General features: G+C 34.8%; 1 protein-coding gene across 15 annotated transcripts in view; it reads right to left on the bottom strand.

Annotated features, from left to right (window-relative positions):
* Positions 1-5,043: 5,043 nt before the first annotated feature.
* The window catches only part of LOC140166315 (uncharacterized), a 122,931-nt gene continuing 103,652 nt past the window's right edge, over positions 5,044-24,322 (bottom strand). For 8 of the 15 annotated variants that reach the window (XM_072189741.1, XM_072189743.1, XM_072189738.1 and 5 more), the window contains 8 exons: positions 22,834-22,854; positions 19,477-19,687; positions 18,816-18,915; positions 18,328-18,401; positions 17,897-17,920; positions 15,163-15,277; positions 13,322-13,418; positions 5,044-6,659 (listed from right to left, as the gene is read on the bottom strand). In XM_072189741.1, coding sequence (XP_072045842.1) covers positions 6,639-6,659; positions 13,322-13,418; positions 15,163-15,277; positions 17,897-17,920; positions 18,328-18,401; positions 18,816-18,915; positions 19,477-19,687; positions 22,834-22,854 — 663 coding nt within the window. In that variant the 3' untranslated portion in view covers positions 5,044-6,638. The remainder of the gene's footprint in view (positions 6,660-13,321; positions 13,419-15,162; positions 15,278-17,896; positions 17,921-18,327; positions 18,402-18,815; positions 18,916-19,476; positions 19,688-22,833; positions 22,855-24,322) is intronic. The other 7 variants (XM_072189745.1, XM_072189742.1, XM_072189739.1 and 4 more) reach the window with 5 other exon arrangements.

Genomic DNA, 24,322 nt, shown 5'->3' on the forward strand with positions numbered 1-24,322 from the left:
GGAGACTGAGTAAATTACCTATAGTTTAAAACTGCCTTCATGTATTACAAATCCACCATGGGTACAACCAGATTTGGTGAAAGGGGGGGGCAAATGCACTATCTGTGCAAGCAGTTTTCTATTGACCCAAAGGCAGAGAGAAAAAGAGTTCTTACTTTCTTGGTCTTCTTTACTTTGACCTTCAGCGTCAAATATGTTCTCTTCCTTTCCATATCATGGGCCAGCATGGTTATATAAGCTGGTGTGTACACTTACCCATTGAAGATAGGAAAAGTGCAAAGAATTGGCTCCTATTTTCTGGACAAAAGGTTTTTGCCCTCCTTTTGGAATCTTTCCAAAATATTTTTTTTAAAAGAATGACAGACATTCAACTTTTCTTTTTTTTATTAACATATGCTAATATTAAAAGCAAGTAAAGATTATTTGTATCCATATAATGGTGTATGCCTGTCATGTTGTAAGGTCACTGTGTTAAGGTTCGCTATGTTAGATATGCAGTAAGGTTCACTATTTTGAATATGAAATATGGTTAACTAGGGTTAGGACTAAGGCTAGGGTTAGGGTAACAGTTAGGGTTAGGTTTAGATTTGACATTGCAAACCGTATTTCATATTCGCCATGGCGCACATTTTCTCGACATAGCGAACCTTTGACAAGGTGAACCTTTGACATAGCCACAGGTTGTAACCATTTAACCAAGTCTTGTCAGATGGAATGTATTCTCCTCACAGATTGATGTCACACACAGAAGATAAAGCAATATAGTATTGCTATCAATCATAACATGATCTGGCCTTTCCTACCTAAAGGAGCACCTTTGAGGAGCCACCTTAATACACCAAATTACAGTCTATTCCATATGATCTACAATACATTGAATGTACTCAAACAAACTGCTAAGGCTTCAAGGCATTCAGAAGTATTCACAAAATCTACCTAACTTAAGTGGGTGATATTATTATTATAAAATGGATGTCTTTCAATTGGGGCAATCCAATGGAAATCCATACACCACCTATGGAAGACATGCCCTTAATCTCCCATATTAAGTGTTGATTCTAATTGGAATCACCCATTCGAGTAACCCTATGTGAAATTCACACTCCCTGTGTGGAAGATTAAGATCATATCATCCACACAGGGTGTATGGATTTCAACTGGAATAGCCCATTTGATATGCCTGCCAGTTCCATTTGCATGAGAGGGATGTTCAGATAAAATCTCATAGACATCATGTGGGTTAATTACCTGAACACCCCTCTCACTCACGTGGAGCAGCCAAGCATTTCAGGTCAATAGAATCTAATCTAACACTGAATTCATCTGACATTTTCATCTTTAGCTTGCTTACTTTGATCACCTATATTCACACATTTATAACCACACTTGTGTTTATCAACATATTGGTATAACAGGGAAGAAATCACATATATAAAGACTAGCAAGTGAAACTTACCCCCCCCCACCAATACTCCTCCACACTCCCTCCAACTACACCATACATCAAGGTTGCACATATGTTGTGCAAGATATGTCTATGCCAATCAAACACCATTCTGGGTTTAACTCGATTCTTCATGCAAGCAGACACAAAATTAGCGTATTTGTCTATTCCAGTTTATATCCACAAATCCACACTACCCCTGTGGAGTGTGGAAGATTCTGAAAATATCTTCCACAGAGGGAGTATGTTTTTCAAATGTCAGGGTTAATCATTGTGAAACCCATACTCCCCCTGTATTATCTTCCCCAACTGGAGTGAGTATTTCAAATGGAAGTTACCCGATTGTCTCTTCTATTCGAAACTCATACTCCCCCTGTGGAAGATCTGAACTAAATCTTCTACAGGGGTAGTGTGGATTTATTGAAAGAATCATTGGAAGGATTACTTGGCAAACTCCATGTATGCTAACATGACTGTATAATACCCAATTCTGTATCATTATATGCATAACTCATTGAACATACTTCTTATCATACTTAATAAATACACATATACTTTGCACTTGAGCATAACTCACAGACTCAATCCATACAACCGAACCACGACATATTCTTATTATCAAACATCATAATTCTCTTTTCTTTTCACACTTTGGCAAACAGTGCAGCAAATGACAATAAAATATACATATACTTTGTATATAACAAATACTACATGTACTACTAATATATCTTAATATGTAGAGAGACATAATAAGCAAAAACAAATGGGGGGTAACAGGTTACATGTATAATCAATGTCAAGTTCAGCTTATTGTTTCAACAAGGTATATCATACTTTAAACAAAGCACTTTATTGACTGCTTGGAACACAAATAAAGTCGCATCGTGCCAAATGAGGCATCAAAATACGCACAACAAAATAACCCATCTATGATTACTTTATTTGGTATTTTAGGTTGAGTGTCTGCTTTTGTTTTAAGTGTTCGGATACTTTTTGTATGCAGTATATGAGCATTATACTGTGTAAAGCTATGGGCATCAAGCATTTCTGAAATTTAGTTCTGTTAATCTGACGTAAGACATCAGAAATGTGTGATGCCATTGCCTTAACATATTACAATATACTCATATGTAGTCATGTGTACAGGACTGATTTGAAAATGAGCTATTCCATAAAATCCACACTACCCCTGTGGAAGAATTTGGAAATATCTTCCACAAGGGGGGTATGAATTTTAAATGGAATGAGCACATTAGCCAGCTCCATTTGAAACTCATCCTCCCTCTATGGAAGATTCATGGTGAATCTTTCTCAGAGGGTGTATGAAATTCATCTGGAGCTGCCTGATATGTTCAATCCATTTAAAATTGATACTCCCCTGTGGAAGATATTTCCAAAATCTTCCACAGGGGTAGTGGGGATTTTTAATGGAATAGCCACAACATGCTTGTGATCCAAGCAGTCATTATGATCTTCTTGAATTCCAACAATATATTTACTATCTTAATACATTCAAATATAGATTTTTAAAACATCTCAATTATAGCTCCATACCTCATTCCCGTTCATCGACCTCAACCTTGCTTTTGGCTCTAAACGTAATGAGCTATTTCAGTTGTAATCCATAAACCCTGTATGGAAGACATCACCTTACATCTTCTACACAGAGGGTGTAGATTTCAAATGGTATTATTTGGATGACTCCATTAAAATCTACACTCTCTGTGTGTGGGAGATTAAGGTCACATCTTCCTTTGGGGGATGTATGGATTTCAAGTGGAATGGCCCAATTTGGAATTTAGCTAAAAATTTGGTAACAAACCCCTTACAAGTAACAAGAATCAATGTGCCTGAAACACACAAGATTTCACTCACAAAGTTTGGTTTTCACAAAGTTTTGCAAAACCAAACAGGTGTACTGTATATGTGTAGTCGCCTGCTCTGCAGCCGACTGATGACGATGACTGTATTTAATTTAATTGAAACTCTTTCTGTATACAATTTCATGACTGAGGATGTATAATTGATGAGGTCCACCCTTTTTTGAGTGACAAATTGGTAATCAGGACGACACACTTCTAAACAATGCTAATGAAGGGGATTTTTAAGTTTGTACTCTACTAACCGCAAGTAAGACCAGCAGTGGTTTCAGACTGATGCTATCACTGACATAGTGGGTATTCCTTGATTTCGCCAACTTAGTAACATAATTTTCACTTAACAAAAACAATGGTTTTCAAATCCTAAATGGAAAATTTAAAGGTGCAAATTCCAACCAAATTACATTTTATTAATGTACAATTTTCATATGAAATTTAAGACATGTTTACATGTACAGTAAATACAAGGAATGCAAAGAACTGTTTTTTGTTTATTTACATTCATAATATAGTTTGTTTTAAAAAAGGACTGACCTCAGTATATCATTATTTTAGTTACCAGTATTTAATATGCATTGATATTTTAGATATATTAAATGTATGAAACAATTTTCTGCTAATTGTAAAAATGTAGCCATGGACTCTTTATAACACAGTGCATATAGGGCAGTACACTCTTTCAATGCCCATGGATAAATATTTGTAAAATATAAATTCTTTTAGTTTTCTTACATACAACTTTATTGCCCATTATTTGATATAAAAATTTATTCATTCATCGATAAATTAAGGGGATATTATTTGTTTTTCTGCGTAGATAGCGCTAAAGCTGTTTACCCAACAACTGCCTTCTGCTTAATTATATGAATTATATTGAATGATGGGAAATGACCACTTGTATTCCCAGAGAAGATGTAATAAAGAGGAGGGTCAACGGAATTATATCCTTGAGATAATCCCGTAGGTAATCCTGTCGCATCTATTCATAGTCCTTTATTCTCAGGTAGTTAGACATCCACTTGAAATATCCTATGATGTTATGTGTGTGACCGCCCATGGTTGACCAATTTTCACTTCAGAATTGAAAATATTTCCCATGTTTCTATAAAGAATTTGTTAAAAAGTATGAAACGTGTGTGTTAAGGACCTGCTGCTTGGATGGGATACCACATGTGGGTAATACAAGAAAGAAATCGAGTGCTGTAAAATTTCCCCCCAAATCCACTGTTTTTTGTAAATATATAAATTTCTAAAGAAGAAATTTTTAGGATTTTTTTTAGAGAGGTGATGATTGTTGATCATTTCTATTTTATTATTTTATATATTTTCCTGTCATTTCCTGCCAACCTAATAAAGATATTCTGATAATTGATAACATTCTTTATCTTAAATAATAGAGTCTGAAAGTGGCAACAAGTAGCAAAAATTATAATTTGCCATAGAACTTCAGTCATATTTTATCTGAAATCTGACTAGATGACAGGGTCTGCATGCATGCTGTGTATAGCATGATGACATGCACACACTGACCTATCCCTAAAAGCAGTTAGCTGCAACTTGTGTATCACACCCATCCTGGGTTCAAACCCTATTGTGGTATTCTATTGTTAAGCAGCTAAATAGGGTGATTCATCATTTACTTTGAGTGTAACGGTCTCACACATATTTTGTTTGAGGATAGCTTGATCAACCTCCTCTTTATTACATCTTCTCTGGTATTCCTAAACCTGTATCACAAATGTACAGAGTTATTTGTTGTGCATTGAGCATAACATGCATTGTATGCAATTATATTTGACTGGTTGACAAATGCATCTTACAAGGCATGTATATATCTGTGTCATTCATGTACATCGTATTCGGGGCATGATCACAGCACTAACCAGAACTCTGTCCAATCGACCTTTTCGATAAATTCCCATAAACACCTGAGATGTTGTCATTTGACGTAACGTCAATCTGCACCGATGTGCACATCGTTTATCGAACATCGTTACTGCGCATTGCAAGTCGGTGTGACATCAAATGACGATATCGCAGGTGTACTCACTAAGGCTTATGGGATTTACAGAAAAGGTCAATTGTGGTACGGATCTGAGTAGTACTTACTTCTGCAATAATACACACATACGTAACAGCTACTTTTTTCACTTACAGCTACGACTTTTTGGTTTCCATGCATTTTAGCGGCACTGACACTAACACAAGTTGTACCTTGTACACGACTACATAAGTAAATCACAATTATTTTGCATAGGAAAAAATATTCACAGCCTGTGGCAAGCACTTTGTCTTTCAAATGAAAGAATCATCTCAATATTCCCAGAACTGTGCTATTTTGATAATAGGAAGGGGTAAAAATTATCATGCAAGTTTCCATGGAATGTTAACATGAAACACTTTTGATTATCATGCAGAAATTTTTATTATAAAACATTTCTTGAAATAAAATTCTGTGTTGCAAATGACTCAAAAAAATGCAAAATATTCAATCCCAATAATATTATGATAATTCAACCACTTGTATATATTATTAAGAACCCTAGATCTATTTTACTGAAAGTACAATATTGGAATTCCATAGGCCCTTTACAATGAAGTATGTATGTATGCAGATGTCCCAATCTTATATACCGGTAGGTGAATTATAAAGCTTATGTACCATGCTGCTTATACCCCAAACATTACAGTAGTTGATGCCGCAACATGCACACAAGACAATACTATGCTGAGAAATAATGGAACCTCCTTGTTGTCGACTATACAATGTTTATGACCGAGTTCATCAGTTTATGTATTACTATACAGATTACTGAACTGGGTAATTGTGGAATGAGTATACTATATATATAGTATGGATTCAAATCACACTTGTTATAACCATAATGTTTTACAATTTAAAGTTTGCAGCAATTTACGTATATGTATCATTAATCAAGCTCAAAACTTACTGGATAAACTTGCACATACACCAAAGTTTGATATATAAATGATATGGGAATAAATAAGCCCATCACAAATGCAGAGTGACTGTTCAACTCATCTAGTTTTATGACATTCTTGTCTAGCAGAATATCAAGTTGATTTAAGCAAGTATAGTAACATAGTCACTGATATGTTTATCATAAATCACAAAATGCATTGTTTTTGTTTAAATAGTTTTGAAGCAATAAAAAGTTAGTTTTCACAAACTCTTGACCCTGTGTCGCCACCATGGAAGCCAACGCAGCATTGAATGCTGGGATTGGTACTGTTGCTATGGTTACTTAAGGGCAGTGAGAAGTCCTTTCCTTAGCATGATAGCTTCTATGTCATTGTCCTCCTTCTGCTCCCTGTGTTATGGGGTGAAATCAAACAAAACATCCTATTAAATAATGCTAACCCACCTTATATGACACACAATAATAAACTTCTTTCCCATGTTTCTCTTATAAATCTCAGAAATATCATATTAGCAAAAATATGCACGATTGCATGATATTATAATTCCCTAATGTAAATTTCACAGCGGGAGAGGGTAAAATAGGCCATAAGCACTGATCCATTTGGAAATATAAATTGAGTTCATTTTTGATTTGACCTGTGTTAAGTAGATCATTAATTACACAATTCTTCTGAGCATACATTGTACATACTATTGTTTTATAACATTTATTCTCTTTTATTTTATTTCTCATAACATCATACTCTATAAACTAATTCCCTTGTGTGGTTACATGTAATAGCACAACATTCAGAAAGTTGGATATATCTTTTCAGCTAGAAACAAGATAATTTTAGAAAGATCTTGATAGATTACAGATATATATATGCCACATACACAATTGTTTCCTTCCATTAGGCCAAAAAAAAAGTTGTTTGTTTGTCCTCCACTGCCCGCTCCTCAGATGAAGGCCTGACCAATATATTTTTTTTTCAATTTTTTTTTAAATAAAAATAAGTAAAATTCAATTTTTTTTCCAGATTTGGAGTATTTCTGGACCTAGCTAGAGCTAAAATGCTAAGATCTTTCATGGTTGAAAATAAAAAAAGCCCACCAAAGCATTAAAAGACTATGACATGAACACAAATTATAACTTTAACTGCATATTAAAGAAACAAAATGTTGTTTTTTTTAAGTCACCATAAATGATTGTAGCATTTAGCTCTAGCAAGGTCCAGAAATACGCCAAATCCAAAAAAAATCAAAAAAAAAAAAAAAAAAAAAAAAATCCACCCGCCCGCACGTCCTCTTTCAAAGCTGTGGAGGACAAACAAACGACTTTTTTTTGTGGCCTTATGGGTACCCAATAGCAAAACTCTATCATGTGTGTTTTCCTCTATGGCAAGCCTATGCAATACATGTCCCATTGGTGGCAGTATATACAATCTAGTTGCCAATACTTCAGAGGTGAGTTAAGTTGACATTGACTGAATGACGTTTATGTTTATACTGAAGAGGTTCCTTGGAACTTTTTGCATATCAACAATATGAGACAACACATTGTTTTCACTTCAACAAATTTTGGGCAATAAACTCAAGAGAACAAGTCCTGTTCACCAGTAAACTTGCTTATTTCATTTGGGTAAGAAATGATAACCCCACCCCTTGGCTCCACTATCAGGTACCCACACTATGACCCCGTTTACACAGAGCCTGTAGTCGACTTTAGCCGACTTTGAACTCGACTTCATTTGTGTGTAAACAGGGTCGTCGCATTTTGAACTCGACTTCAGAAGTCGACTTGAATGATGACCGAGCAACATTTGTCGAATTCAAAGTCGACTTCAAAGTCGACTTTTGCAGTGTAAACGAACACGTAATTAGAAGTCGACTTCATAATGGTAATTTGAAACATGAGCAAGTGATGGCATAAAATTTGAATTCATAATTTGTCTTGAAGTCGACTACCGTGTAAACACCCCGTCAAGAAATAATTTATGCTAATCCTTAGTCGCAATCTGAATTCGATGTCGCAATTGAAGTCGACTTCTCTCTGTGTAAACGGGGTCTATTCCAGTTGAAATCCCATGGAAGACATGACCTTAATCTTCCATACAGGTAGTACATTGTATAATGACCTTAATCTTCCAGAATGGGAGAGTGAATTTCAAATGGGGTAACCTGAATGGGTGACTGACTCCATTTATTTGAAATCTACACCCCTGTGTCAGATATTAAAGTGTCTTCCATTGGGGTATGGATTTCAACTGGAACAGCCCAATGGAGGGAATTATTGTGTGTATGGATTGCAATGTAAAAGTAAGAAAAAGATACAAGCTGACTTGTGCATAGAAATCAGGCACTCTCCAGCTTGGGATTCAGTCCAATAATGTGCCATTCCTAAACTAGGGTTCATTCACATTATGAATGTACCAATATTATACCCAATGGTATATAATCTTGTAATACATGCCCCTTTTCACTCTTAAAGTTTATACTAATTGTAAGTTGTATACACACTTCAGATATTAAAGCAGAAAGCATACTGAAAACAAAATACTACCAACTCAAAACTGAATTGATATAAATGGGAATAAGGCTGTTAAACCCTGGGCAAAGAAATATCGCATTTGTCAAATTTTGACTAATTTATTTTTTCAATTGCACTACACAAGACCCTTTTTCACAAAAATCCCAAATTTTGAGACATCCGGTATTAAAACTGGAATGCCTTTAAGTTTATGACAAGTCATAGTACTTTTCTCAACAGTGAACACCAAAATCTATTATCAATTGGGCTATTCCATTTAAAATCCACACTACCGCTGTGGAAGATTTTAGACATATCTTCCACTGGGAGAGTGTCAATTTCAAATGGAATGAACACACTATTAAAGCAGATCCATTTGAATTTCATACACCCTCTTGAGAAAGATTCAACCTGAATCTTCCATAGAGGGAGGGTAGGTTTCAAATGGACCTGCTTAATGTGTTCATTCCATTTGAAATTCATACTCCCCCTGTGGAAGATATTCCCAAAATCTTCCACATGGGTAGTGTGGATTCTTAATGGAATAGCCCATTTTGACCCTGTTATTCCAAACTTAACCATGATAATCATTGCCCTAAAACCTAACCTAAACCCAGTGGCAGTACAATGGGGAGGGGCAAGGGGGGAATTTACCTCCCTCCCATTTTGCCTTTCTCCTTCAGGGAACAAATGATTTTGGGTGAAAATGGCCATAATCACCCAATTTTTGAACAAACATTTCACTTTGCCCCCACCCCCGAAAAAAATTGCTGGTGCTGCCACTGTCAAAACCCCAATGCCCCGAGATGACAGCCCTTATTAGAAGGTTTTATCAGCAATTATTTTATATAAGTAGAAAACAAATACGCAGTTATAGCGGTTTGAAAAAAGTAAAGTTTAAAAAAAGTAAAGTTTTGAAAAAAGTAAACAAACATAGGAAGCATTCAGCTTGCAAATTGACACTCTCAAATGAATGAATTTGTATACACATTTTACACTAATTACCTACCAAAATACAATTTTCAAAACAGCAGTATTGTAAAACATTATCTACATATTTCATCTAAAGTGTTATATACTATAAAGACCTACCAATTTGATAACATATGATCATTCAAAAAGTATTCTAAAACTTCTATTAGTGAATTGTAAGGCAAACTTCACAGGCAGTCAGTATTTTGAAGGTTTCTGGATCTGAATTTAGATAAAGCCCCCTCCCCTCCCGCCCCAAAAAATAAATGTCTAAAAGCTGCAGGGGGTATTTGTTTTGAGGTGCGTGTTTGTCTCAGAGAAATTGGCCAATTTATTTCCCTCCCTGATATTTTTCCACCGAAATATTGCAAAAAATATGTTTTTGTTCGAAGATGTTTAAATCACCACTAAAAATTAGTGAAAATATTTCATATTGTTTAAGGATGCAAGTTTTGAAAGTTTTGAGCATCTCAACTTTTCTCAAGCTTATTTTGACTGAGTTTGATGAATCCGGGGGGGGGGGGGACTACATTCTGCATTAGATTTTAAAATCTTTGCAAACTTTCGAGACATACTGGAGAGCTTGCGATTTCCAAACATACGTATCATACACCAGTGCATCTATTCAAAATCCCGTCACATGAGAGTGATTTTGAATAGATGCACGGGCGTATGATACATATGTTTAGAAATCGCAAGCTATCTGCTATTTTTTTGGCTTTGGCCGTGTAGTGAAAAACACTGCTGTTTTTGTGGTTCTTGAGTTATGCATGATTATGTGTATTACACTGCTCCATAGACAATGTGTTGTAATTTCATTGTGGTACACCAGAACGTAATTCAAATTTTGACGATATTTTTGCTAAACAAATTGATCTGCAAGAAATTTTTTGTACATAAACATTATGTAGCCAGAGATTTCCAGTGGTACGAATTTTATGAAAATCTCAACTTGTTTTGAGAAAAGTGGGTTGATGAGGCTGTGGATCACAAAATGCCCCTTTAAATACACATTTAATAATATTATTTTGTCTTTTACAATTTATCCAACAAGCCAGCTGCCATGTGGAGCATGCCCTGATGCAGTAGTATAGTGAGAAACTATCCTGACAATCACATAAAACCAATCATTATTAGTGCAAATCTGCTATGATTACTGAGTGTCAATTCTTAAAAATAACATTATGAACATATTATGAAAATACACCTTGGAAATGAAATGAGCTGGAATGCTACAAGACAACTTGACTATGATGCATAGTGATGATTGCCTTGACACACAAAATATGGGTTATATTTCTGCAAGCAAGTATGTTATTTCAAACTTTGTTTAAATTCAAACCTGTATTTGGCCAAAAAATGGATATCATTGAACAAGATTGTTACTTTTAGAGAGATTTTCATCAATGCTGTACTTTACGGTATTCGACCAGGGTAGAACCTATTTTGAGAATCTTTGCACAAAAACTCTCCAAGATTCTTAATGGATAACATTATAATTGACCTTTCTTACACTCATATAAAGCAGCCAATCAAAAAAGCTGTTAAAAAGTATGCAGAGTGCATTGATTTTGTATAATGGCACTCTGTGTACTACGTGCAGTGCTTTTGCACACGTCGTGTAAGATTGATTAATTTGTCGGCGGGTTGATGCATTCATATTTGGTTCTGTTTTCCAACATTTTTAGCGACAATGTGGAATAAAACAGCAAAAATCACGTTTTTTTCTTGTGTATGAAATAAGTTGATAAATGCGAATCACTTGTTGCTTGAAAAATTATTTTGTAGAATTTCACTCCCAACAAGTGATATGCATTTATTGGTTGGGTGGTTAGTAGAGCGAAAAAGGAAGGCTGATTGATCTGGTGCCTTCACTGAAGAAAAGGAACCACATAAAACCAAAACATTGAATTCCGTTTTCTTTACTGGTAAAATGGAAAACTTTTGTCTCTAATTTAACATGACTAAACAAACCTAAGATTAGCAATACTGATATCAATTTGCCATGTTTTAGATGATTTAATGTTTAATGCTCAAAATTGAACTCTTGCTTGCAGAAATATAACCATGGAACTTAGAATGAACAGTTAACAACACCATACAATGCATGCAGTGATTATATATACATGTATAATTCAACAATAAAATCAGCAACCAACTGAAGAAGATGAAATCACCAATGAAAGAGCAAATAATGATGAAAAACATAATGCATGTGAGAAAATATCAATAAAATCACATAGAACAGAACACACACGGGGGGGGAACCAATACATGCGCAACATCGCATTACCTAAAAAACAGGATGCAAATGAAAACAGCTGGTTACACCGAAAACACACGCACACCGCTTGAACTGAGTCGCTAGCTGTGAGAAATTCAAATCATACGTAGAAATAAATATATTGCAGTTTAAAATAGCACTCTGGCCATGCTATCAACCCACACGCATTCCATTGAAAAGTAAGGTGGTTTGGTGCAGTCCGTCACCCGTGATGGTCGCTCTCTCCTTATAAATGAACAGATTACACAACACAAATGATTACATCAGGGGCTAATATCATGGGTACTTGTTGTCAACTGATGATCAACTTAAAGCCATAATAATACAATTTTGGTCCACTTTTAAGTTGGTTATTCTTTGCCAAAAATTATGAATATTAGTAACAACTATCAGAAGGTTTTCTAGTCATTTTAAGCCAACATAATGAGGTAAAATGAAAGCTAGCTAACTTGGTTGCCTAACTGTAGCAAGCTATATGGGTGATATAATGTCTCAATTAACTGATTCAAACTTGCTCTATTTAGTATTTGTCCTACACACACAACAAATTTAGCTGAATCAATCAAGTGTAAGATATGGGACATATGTGATCATTACAAATATGTCCAATTTTTTTTTTAATCAGAAATTTGTTTACAAAGATTGTACATTATGGCTTTAAAAATCATCTCTCCTATCACCATGGCAGATCCTGTAAGTTAAAACTTTCCCTTAATTTCAAATTTGGTATTTATCTTGTATACAAAGTCAACTAATAGGGAGTTAGGGTTAGGTAGGGATGGTCCTAAATGTTTAATTGGCATCATTAGTCAGCTGAGCAGGTTACTTTGAAAAATTAACTTATTGGTGTAAGTGGCATTTATTGGTGTAAGTGGCATAACCCAAAGTGTTATGTTTTCTTCTAGTATCAGATTGATTTAACTTGTTAAAATGAACTTGGTAAGGATGAAGAACTTCTGTATATTTTTTTTTCACTTTCTTTTTATGAGCTACATGGTAACAAAAATGTAATTCAAAACATTCTCTATCAATCTAAAACGTTATCCAAATTGAAACTCCACACTTGTTAATGTCTACATAATTCAGAAACCACCCAACAAGTACCTATGATAGCCCTGTGTAAAATTCTCAAAACACCAACAGCCCTGTGCAAACTTAAAAACTAACATTAACTTGAACCACTCATGATTGTGTAATCAGTGACCTTATAAGCAAACAGGACCATGCCTCGATGACGGAAGAAATACACATACACCTGTTGTTACTCTGGATGCTATAACCTTACTTTGTCTTCCACTTCCTCCTCCTCCTCCTCACTACCATCCTCCTCATCATCACTGTCCTCATCGGAGCTACTACTATTCGATGATGATTCGTCTTCCCTGATGATTGATGTGTTAGTGAGAGCATAATGATGGGGTGTATAAATGTACCACAGTTAAGTCATCAACGAATGGATGGTGGGAGATTGACGAATGGATGGTAGGAGATCAACAATTGGATGAAGGTCAATCGATGAATGAATGGTGGCCGATCAACAAATGGAAGGTAGTTGATCGACAGGGGAGGAGGATTAATTGTGAGGGAGAGAGAGACAAATGAATGAAGGAAATACATGTATGAAAAGACGTTACTACACGAATGGATAGGATACAAAAAAATAATGTGCATGTTCCAACTTAGGCAACCCGAGCTGAGCGTAAACTTGGAGATGTATAAAAATATAAACAAAATACACAACAAAATGATGATTTGAGAAATGGCAAATTGGCAAATTTTATTCTTTAAATGAGAGTGAATTTTTAAAAACTTTTAATGTAATATATAATTGGCAGAATTAAATATAATATGCAAAATAATGAAAAGCTTTATACACCACTTTTAATGCACCTAACACGTACGTCCACAAGGAAAGCACAATCGGAGTCCCATTTGCTATTATATCCCCACACCATTTATTCAAAAGTATTTCCGTAATAATTTATCTACAGGTATTCAAACTTCTCGGTGCATCCTTTGTGTAAGATATTCATGAGTTAGACTAGTGTAAAGACTTCACTGAGGAATTAATCAAGCAGCTTTAAGCTGTATAATACTTCAACAGAAGATATATTTTTTTCAGAAGTATTTCCGTAATAATTTATCTACAGGTATTCAAACTTGTATCTTGTGTAAGATATTCATGAGTTTGACTAGTGTAAAGACTTCATTAAGGAATTAATCAAGCAACTTACAGCGGTATAGTCCTTCAATAGAAAATTATACCAGTGCTAGGCTAATTCAGTGCAGTTTTTCACAAAGAATAAAGCAATATCGGACACAATTTTGCAACTGACCTCTAACATAATCATTTTTTTCCATGTGATAAACAATGTTTAACAATTCCAAGTTAATTAATTAATTAACAAATGTTCTTAATTAAAAGTTCAATTCAGCTATGTAAAGTATAACATAAAATCATTGCAGCTTATTAAATATATTTTCAGGAAATAAATATTATTTGTGATAGCATATTTGGTTTCAACATTGTGTGGACTTGGAAAGGAGACTGGTAATGCTTCTTGAAAATTATCCATTCTGTAAGTTAAGAATTGTTGTCAATTTGATGAAATATCCTTCATTATACTTTTACAATGTAGATAATGTCAGGAAGTTTTAAGTTCACTTTAGGTGGTAGGACCCAAGTAGTTAATATCCAGCACTTAGAAATTATCCTACAAAAAATGACAACATGAATTTTGAAGCAATTTTGCAATTAACCTCTACCATAATTTGCCAAAAAAACAAGCCCCAATATATCTTCATATTTGAATATTCTCATTATTGACATTGTTTTTCTTTCTCTCCTGTAAATTATTTGATTATCTTTAGAATAAAGAGCACAAATACAGCCTTTAATGCATGTTCTACATTAAAGTGTTTGCCATTTTCCCCCTATACCTTAACTTTATTTTATTGCCATATGGCAAAAATCACCTTTTTGTGCAATGCAAATGGAACCCAGACTGTGCTTTTCACGTCCCCCAACTACAGTTAGTGCATCCACCACCAAATTATACACAACCCAACAATTTGGAGAAAAATTTTAGATAAAAATATAGCATAATTTTTTGGTAAAAAACTTACTTGACTCGTTCTTCTTCCAGGAGTGCTACCAAAGCATCTCGCTGTTCGACAACCTCTACAATCTCTTCCAGCAGGAGTTTCTCGGCCTCACGGTCTGCTTCCGTTTTCTTCTCCTCTGAATGCATAAAAATGAAAGATGCAATTTACAATAAGTTATTTGATTATTTCACATTTGTATGATTATAATAATCACCGTGTTTGTGTAAATGGAGAGTTTTAATCAAATATTGCGTTTGAAGAAGGTCTGTAGAGGGGTGGTTACGCTACCACCCCTCTAAGTTGTAAAACGCCTTTCAGTATTCCCAAGACTTAAAATCAGTAATTTTCGTTTCGTACACATTGGGCTATTCCATTTAAAATCCACACAACCCCTGTGGAAGATTTTGGAAATATCTTCCATAAAGGGAATATGAATTTCAAATGGAATTAACACATTAGCAGCTCCATTTGAAACTCACTCTCCCTCAGGGGAAGATTCAGGTTGAATCTTTCTCTGAGAGTGTATGAAATTCAAATGGAGCTGCCTATCGTGTTCATTCCATTTGAAATTCATCTCCCCTGTGGAAGATATTTCCAAAATCTTCCACAGGGGTAGTGTGGATTTTAAATGGAATAGCCCATTCAGTATTTTCACACTTTCATGTACAAAAGTATCACAGTATTCTTCAGAATTTTAAGTATTCTTCAGTACAAGATGGCAGCTCTGGTAATGTAGCATTACAACATCATATTAATTTGAAAACAAAACCCTATTTTGGCCATCAAAGCAAGAAGCTTTTGTCATACTTTGCTAAAGTTGGTGATAACAGTGGTGCAAGACACTAATTTATTTAGCTTCAAAGGATGTAAGCAGATGTCAACAGAAAAACCTGAATATCCAGAACAAATCCTAAAATCTGAATTGTCCTATACCTTTGTACAAGAAAGGGAAGATAAAAAAATGCTGAAATTAGGATTAAACCTGAAAACTTACACCCCTGATTCAGGGACCCAGCACTATGGAAATTCAGTAACCTAATCAGTCAACATCATTGCGATTAACCATCCCAGCTAGATTAAGTTTTGTCTCGGTAGATCAGAGGTAAATTTTTTATCAATTAGAATTTAAAGCTAGCTGAATTTTTCAGAGGATTGATGTGGTATATTGACTGCACATGTTGGAGCATGCTTTATCGCCCATTAAAGCACTTGATTTGAGCTAATTATTGATAGAGCTAACTTGATTGCTTTACATTTACATTTTGCTGTGTGCTGTGTATGTGTCTACTAAAATACCGTAAAAACTCGATAGTTAGCATATGTGCTTACTATCGAGTGCTTTTGAAACATGCAAACATGAAGAGCACCATCCACAAAAGTGTAAAGAGTTTTGAGCAAATTATCGATACACACAGTTATATACGAACAAGCAAACCTGCAAATGTGTGTCTCAACCCCATTCGCTCAGTTGGTAAAGCATGGCGCTTTACCAACTTTGGTACAATTTCATGTTTTCAAAAGCGTTCGATAGTAAGCACATATGCTAACTATCGAGTTTTTACAGTAACAAGTCTCACAAGATGATTTACTTATGCTAACCCGCCTGAAAAATCATCACCTTGAAGCACTAAACATCCCAATCCTAAGGACTGATTGTTATCACATGAAAGTCAAACTAATGATGCAATTATGTTTGTTGTATTTGGGAGATTAAATAATTCAGTAAGGGATGACTCAAAACCCAACCGCCACTGGCCTGGCAGAAGCGGAGGTTGGGTCTGGTTCATATTGTTCGGAACGGTTTTGCCGTGGCACTGGCAGTTGTGTTTGAAGCCTTCCCTAACTATGCCGTCTTCACTTATCTATAGACCACTTGACATGCGACGTCATTGCCCGGCAGTATGTGCATGAATTAATGGCAATTCCATTGTTCTTTGCCCTGCAGTGTGCGTACGCATCGCAGTTGGATCAGGGCGTGTGCATTTTAAATCGCCCACCACATAAGAAAGCCATTGAACAGTGAAGCGGTTCGTTCAAGCATATCGATATATGGCCAGTCCCTCGCCTTTGGTGATAAACAATGATGTCAAGTGGTCTATAAGTCCTTTGATTTACCAAATATATAAATCATAATTATACTCCAATCACTAAACAATGTATCATATAATTACAATATACCATGGCATGATCCAATTACATGCTACACACGACAGTAACAAATGGAACCATCCCAGTAAATGAAAATGCTACATTTGATCACAGAATATGTTCATTTTCAATATAGATATAATGAAACAGTACATATAACTGTATGTATATAAGACATGGAGATCAGCAGATCACTATAATGTTGCAGTTTTGATTTTAAGAAGTTTAAATCAGTAGGCATGACAGTGAGACACATGCAATAAATGATTTTAACCTATCATCACACTTACAAGAGAAATTCATAAACAACTTTTAATGGCAAAATCTGAATACAACAGTGAAGCACATTTTTAAAGTAAACTTATTAGTCGCACAGTTTGTGTTCAGCATGGACAAAAAATAAATAAAAAAAAACAATAACTGCCAATCAACTTCAAGACGATACAATGTAATATGGTACAATTTTGTTCACAATTTTCAAATCAATATATACCAAAACTAATTGTGCATTACAAATATGCATAAACGAAATCATTTATAATATCAAAACAAAATGCATTCCATGATTGACAAGAGGAGGTATTTTGTGCACCAACAAGTTACTAACCTTTCCCAGTATCGGACGACGAATCTTTATAAATCCAAGGTTAAGAACATGTGAACAGGCGAAAGAATTTGAGTACTTATTTTGCATTCAAATTTGTTTTTAATATTGTGCGGATAAACTTTAATCATTAACATTCTTATTTTCAAAGTGGTTTTACAAAAAAAAAAGTAGTTTTGTGAGTGTACTTTAAGAAATTTATATTATATATGGCATTAACACCAGAAAAACATACACTAAACATGTGAGCTATCAAGCCATATGAGCAGTTTGTCAAGCAAATCCAGGAAATATTGTCAAGCAATATCCAGAAAAAAATGTTTTTATTTATGGAATATATTTATAAATCCTTCAAAAGAACTATTGAACTATGGATATTATTCAGGTTACCTTTACCAGTTATGTAAATTACGATTATTCAAAGAGACACTCACCGTCTACAGCCATTCTCTGTCTCAATTCTTGTTCTAAAGCACTATGTCTGTCTTCCAACTCAAGTTCCCGTGCTCTGTAAAATAAGACAAAATATTTCCAGTTTTGATAAAATAAACTAACAAGGTTGAACACAAGGTTATTATTAATTAATTTGTTATTCCTGCAGATTGCAACCTTACTGTTATTCACCAGGCCCCTGATAGTAAATTTTGCTGATGACTGCAGTCTTTTCTCATCACGATTTAACCTACGATTCCAGCTGTTGTTTTGATTCCACACCAGCACCCCGGTACACACATGGTGGCCGCCATCTTGGGTTTTGGGGGTGCTGGTGACCGTCGATGATTAACGCTTAAAAGAACCTTGACAAAAAATTATGTCATCAAGTTTTCTTTCTACCCTAACTATCATATTGAGGAATTCTAAGCTAATACTTTTACTATTTTTAGGACTCATCTATAAATGATGAATGCAATGGCATACTTACTGGACCATCAGCTCTGATTCATATCTAACCAATGCATTCTTCTCATTGACAAGACTAAACCACTGCTGCATCAAGGTGTTCTCATCCCCTCCTTCAGCTCCTGAAATGGATACCAAAAACATGAATAAATTATGCAAATTACCTAGTTTAATTACCGGTAATATATTTTAAACTTTAAAATGACAACATTTTAATTTTAGCAGGAATGGAACTAATAGATAAGATACTTCCTATCTATCTTTGACAAGGAAGGGACTCAGGTAAGGAAGCCATATGCTTTATTCCACCAGGTTTTGCTACCATACACCTTACGAGTTCCAAATAATAGTGCTCATGAGATTTGATTTATGCAAATGAGCTACCTTATTAGCATATTTTGTGACCAAAATATTACAGAATTTGAAGACTGCCAATTGTCACCTCTCCACCAAGTCATCACTAATATGCCTTACCAATTTAGAAATCACACTCACAAATTCTGACAGACTACCAGAAAACATGGAACACATGACCTTACACAGGGAGTGTGAATTTCAAACGGAGTTACCTGAATGGGTGTCTCAATTTGAAGTCTACACCCCCTGTGTGTGAGATTAAGGTCATGTCTTCCATAGGGGGTGTATGGATTTCAACTGGAATAGCCCAATGCTATTCTACTTACCTTTACTCTCTCCCCTAAGTGATTTCTCCACTTCAATCCCCCTCTCCTCAAGCTGCCTCTGTTTGACTTCGCATTCCGTCAACTGCCGCTGAATCTCTTGAGCCATACGCAGCCGCTTCTGCTGCTGCTGCTTGTGTTGTCTGCGAGCCTCCTTCTGCACACGACGCGTAAGCTTCTCTGTTAGTTCTTCCTCTTCCAACTTGCGCTTTTCCTGAACACGTTCAAATGAAAATAAACACAAGTAAACTGATTGTATCGTACCCACTACTTCATGATGAAGGTAACCCCCACTGTTTTAATTCTTGTATTTTTCGAAGGGCTATTTCATGATTTTTGCTTGCTTTTGATATAAGTGTGGCATTTCAAATTATGATTGGAACACAACAAAATCATGTAGTACTTTGTCCACATCTTTGTACCAAAATATGGAAGAACAATTTTGCCTAATCATTCCTCTCTCAAAGTGTTATTAAAGAAAAAGATTTAACTCTACAATTTTAGCAAGTTGAAATGCTGGGAAATTTGTATTTTTGAGAGGAATTAAGTTAAAGATTAATTTTTTTCTCTATATTTTTTACCTTCTTTTTGCAAAGAATTTGATGAGATAATAAGGCACAAATTTAATGACAATATACAGAGTGTCATGATATGGCTGCAATGGAAGGTATAGAAATTCCACCACCATTCTTGCATTTCCCCTTTTGAATAAAAAACAACATTTCTCAGGGGCATAATGTTTCTGGAAATTTTAGATTTCTGGAAATGGGGCCATAAACACATTAAAATTCTGGAAATTGAAGCTTTAAAAAAATATTTGTTACTGAGGAAATTTTCAAAGCAAGCAAGGTAATTCAATTTCAGCATTAACAAGAGCAACAAAATAATTTTACGGATACTTTTTTATGGAAATTTTGCGCAATTAATTTTTGCGCATGGCCAAGTTTTAACAGTTTCCCTTGTTTTTAAATTTGCAATTTAAAGTTTCAGTACATTGACCTGTACACAAAACGAAAATATTTGTGTGTTATTATTTTCGCGGTAGAAGCTTGGAATGCGACCGTGAAAATAACAATGCGCAAATATATTCCTTTTGTGCATAGGTCAATTTAAGAAAACTTAGAATCATGAATTTAAAAGGGAAACAGTTAACAATTGGGACAGCCCAAAAAATTAATCGCGCAAAAATTTCCACTTTTACAGAACCCCTTTAAACTGTTCCCGGGATCAATGCCAAGCGCGATACACAAGCGCTCTGCCACCTTTTCAAGGTCAATTTTCAGATAATAATTTGTTAAATCTTTGTTGCATACATGCACCTAGTAGTAATAGGAAAATACCATGATGACGTAATTGCTGAAAAGTTGACAAAGTATTTTAAATTTGATGTGAACTTATCTAGTGTTTGTAAGATAACAAGATATATATTATACTTAAAAGTGTAACTAGCTCGATGGAGTATATAGCTACTTGAACTTTTCAATATAATCAGAAAGAGTTGGTTGCGCACAGAAGAAAAAGCAGTGAAATTTTGATCAAAATGCAATTTTGGTGAAATCTAACTACTACTTTTGTACATGCACTAGCAAATATTAGAAATGAATGCAAAAAATGATGAGCCTTCTATGCCTGCAAGCTGACTGAAAAAAAATTGGTTCCATAGTTCCAAGTTCTCACAATTTCTGAGAACATCCAGATGTATTTCATCAAAATGAAGAATATCAACAAACAAATGTGATATGAGCCATGTGAATTTTGGCATTATCAAATTTTGGAAGATTGGAAAACACATTTATTAAGCTTTTTAAACAACATAACTACTGTTCATCATACAAAAATGACACCGATTACATCCATTCCAACATCCATGTCACTCATCACTTCAAGCAGCTAAAAATATGACCACTGCACATGCTCAGAAGATTCTTATTGACGGAATCATTTCACTACAATCAATCAATCAATCAATACCAATGTTTTATCCATCTACGTAAAAGTTACAAATTAAACTGTGTACAAAAATCATATTGATGAGTGAAGTGCAAAAAAGTAAAAACATCATATTTCTCAAATCTAGATATATCATGGTTATAATATTGTGAATAATTGGTGCCAAAAGTGACTTCATGCAAAAGTGCATGAATGTATAAAAAAACAAAAATGAACTACAGATCTACAAATTTCATTACAAATATTCAAATTTCAATCTTTTTTTATTTTAATACTAGGATATATTGCAGTGAACTAAAAATACATACAATGGGTGAACTTAAATTAACATACACCAGTGACGACACCAGGGGCATGGGAGTCATTCCCCCCTCACTATCTTGGGCTAGTCAAGATGAGAAATCTTTTTCATTTTTGGCCAAAAGTGCAAGATTTTAAGCAATTTTTCACAATTTTGTACCCCAAAATTTTCTTGCCCCCTTTCCCCCAGAATAAAACTCCTGGTACCACCACTGTATCATTCAAACATCTATATATAAAGAGTCACTACACTAGCTATATAACTTATCATCAAACCAATTAAAATTTGCAAATCAACAAAAATCAAAAGTAACAAAAATCAACATTTACAGCAAACCTACTTACCAACAAGCAATCCAAAAATTACCACATAAAATGATTTGGCAAGCAATAATGTGTACTCTTGAAGATGAATTTACAATATTCAGCAGGTCATTTTATGAGATGGGCTATTTTTTTCTTCAGCCAAAAAAGTGAAAATCACTGCATTAAGGTGAAACAAACTTGCTCATGGCTTGTGATCAAAAATCAAGTCCTTAGGTCCAAAATTTGACAGTTTCATCCCAAGTTTGGAAGTGAGATCACATCAGTGCTTTTACATGCTTGTGCCACAGGTGTGTCAACAAACTGCCCTTGTATGCATGTGTATAGGCTCTGCAGGATTAGATTGGCACACATGTGTAATTTGATACTGCAATCAGTGAAAAACACACTTATGTCACTTCCAAACAAACCTAAATTAAAACAAATTAAGGCCCTTGTCCAAGTTTTGTGAGTTAAAACACAAATTACAGACACTTGTCACAACTTTTATGTCTCAAAAGACTTCAAATCAACAAGTATTGGTAGAATAAGAGCATATTTTCTATTTTTGAAAAGCTTTGAAAAAGACTTATAGAAATCATTCAAGAACCAAGAAAATATTTTGCTGACTTGGGTGTCAAATTTTCATGGCCCAAAGTGATTTTCACAGAAACTCAGCCCAAAGATCCCATCATATTTCAAACACTGCTGGTACTACATTGTAAATTCACCTCAAACATGCCGTGCGCACCACAGTGAAATGGATGCAATTTATATAAACTTTATCTTAAGAATAAAAATACATACTAGGCTTTCATCCACAGGTTCCTTTAGACGAACGCAAAACAGCGAGTAGAAGAAAATACAAAACAACAATATATTTTATTGATAACAAGAAAATCAAAATATTCATAATGAGCACTTTGACGAAACCCGCAGCTTTCGGAAAGAAATTACAAAGTAGAAAACCAATGTATATATAGTCCAATCTCCCGTAAAATATGATGCAAATTGTGCACAAATTATGGTATTGGTTATTTGGTTAAAAGAAAATACATGCCGATGCCAACAAAAACATAATTTTTTTCAAAATGTATTTTTAAACCTGTTTTGTTGTAAAACCATGTCTTGTTTCATTGTTCGGCATGCATTAACTTAAAACTAATATATTGAGGTTTTTAGCGAGGGTGTAAAAATTTCAGCGAGTGCATGTAGTCTTGATGCTTGTGCAGCAGTTTTCTGAAATCAAGAATTAAGCCTGGTAGATCTATAATGAAGTCTGCAGAACAGGTCATAGGATATTAAAAGAGGCTACAGAACTGACGGCCCTGCATTAATCCCTTTGCAGCATTTATCCTTGTGCAACATAGAAGATTGCTGAAATCAAGAATTAACCCCTCTGAATCTAGAATGAAGCCTAGAGAACTGGTATTGAAGCTAAAGAAGATTTTTTAAATATTACGTAATTCCTTTGCAGCTTTTAGCCTTATGCAATATGGGAGATCGCCAAAATCAAGAATTAACGCCTCTGAATCTAGAATGAAGTCTAAAGAACAGGCAGTGCAGTTTAAGAAGATTATTATATTACATAATCCCTTTGCAGCATTAAGCCTTGTGCAACATGGAAGATTGCTGAAATCAACAATTAGCCCCTCTGAATATAGAATGCAGGTTACAGAACAGGCAGTGAAGCTGAAGAAGATAAATGTTACATAATCCTTTTGCAGCATTAATCCTTGTGCGGCATGGAAGATCCCTGAAATCAAGATATAGCCCAGTGAAACCAGAGTGGAGTAAATCAAGATTAGGCCACAAGATATCAGGAGTGAGGTCAAGGGAGTAACGGAACTTATCACCTTAAAATGTTGTGAAAAAACAGAACCCTTCTGAAATCAAGAATACCGATTGTATATGCTCAGTAGTAATGCCCAAGGGGGATCAGAAGTGCTTAAAGCCTTGGATGTGACAGCTAAGAATGTATTTTTTGATACAAGACTGCTGAAATCAAGAATCCCAATGAGTTGGGTATAAAGACCAAGGGAATCAGAAGTGCTGCATTGAGAGTGCAGTTGGCATGTGTGGCATATCCTGTGTTTCTTGAATGCGAAAATTAATTAACACATTATATATAATATGCACAATAATGTTATAAAGTTAAGTATTATCAGTAAAGCACAGCAGCGTCACAAAAGCAAAAGAAGTATTAAAAAAATATTTACTTGTTCACTGATTAAAAGCAGCAAATAAAATACTTGGTTAATTCTTAAATTGCATAAGGTGTATCATAAGGTGTACA

Source organism: Amphiura filiformis, chromosome 12 (genome assembly GCF_039555335.1).
Source record: "Amphiura filiformis chromosome 12, Afil_fr2py, whole genome shotgun sequence".
NCBI lineage: Eukaryota > Metazoa > Echinodermata > Ophiuroidea > Amphilepidida > Amphiuridae > Amphiura > Amphiura filiformis.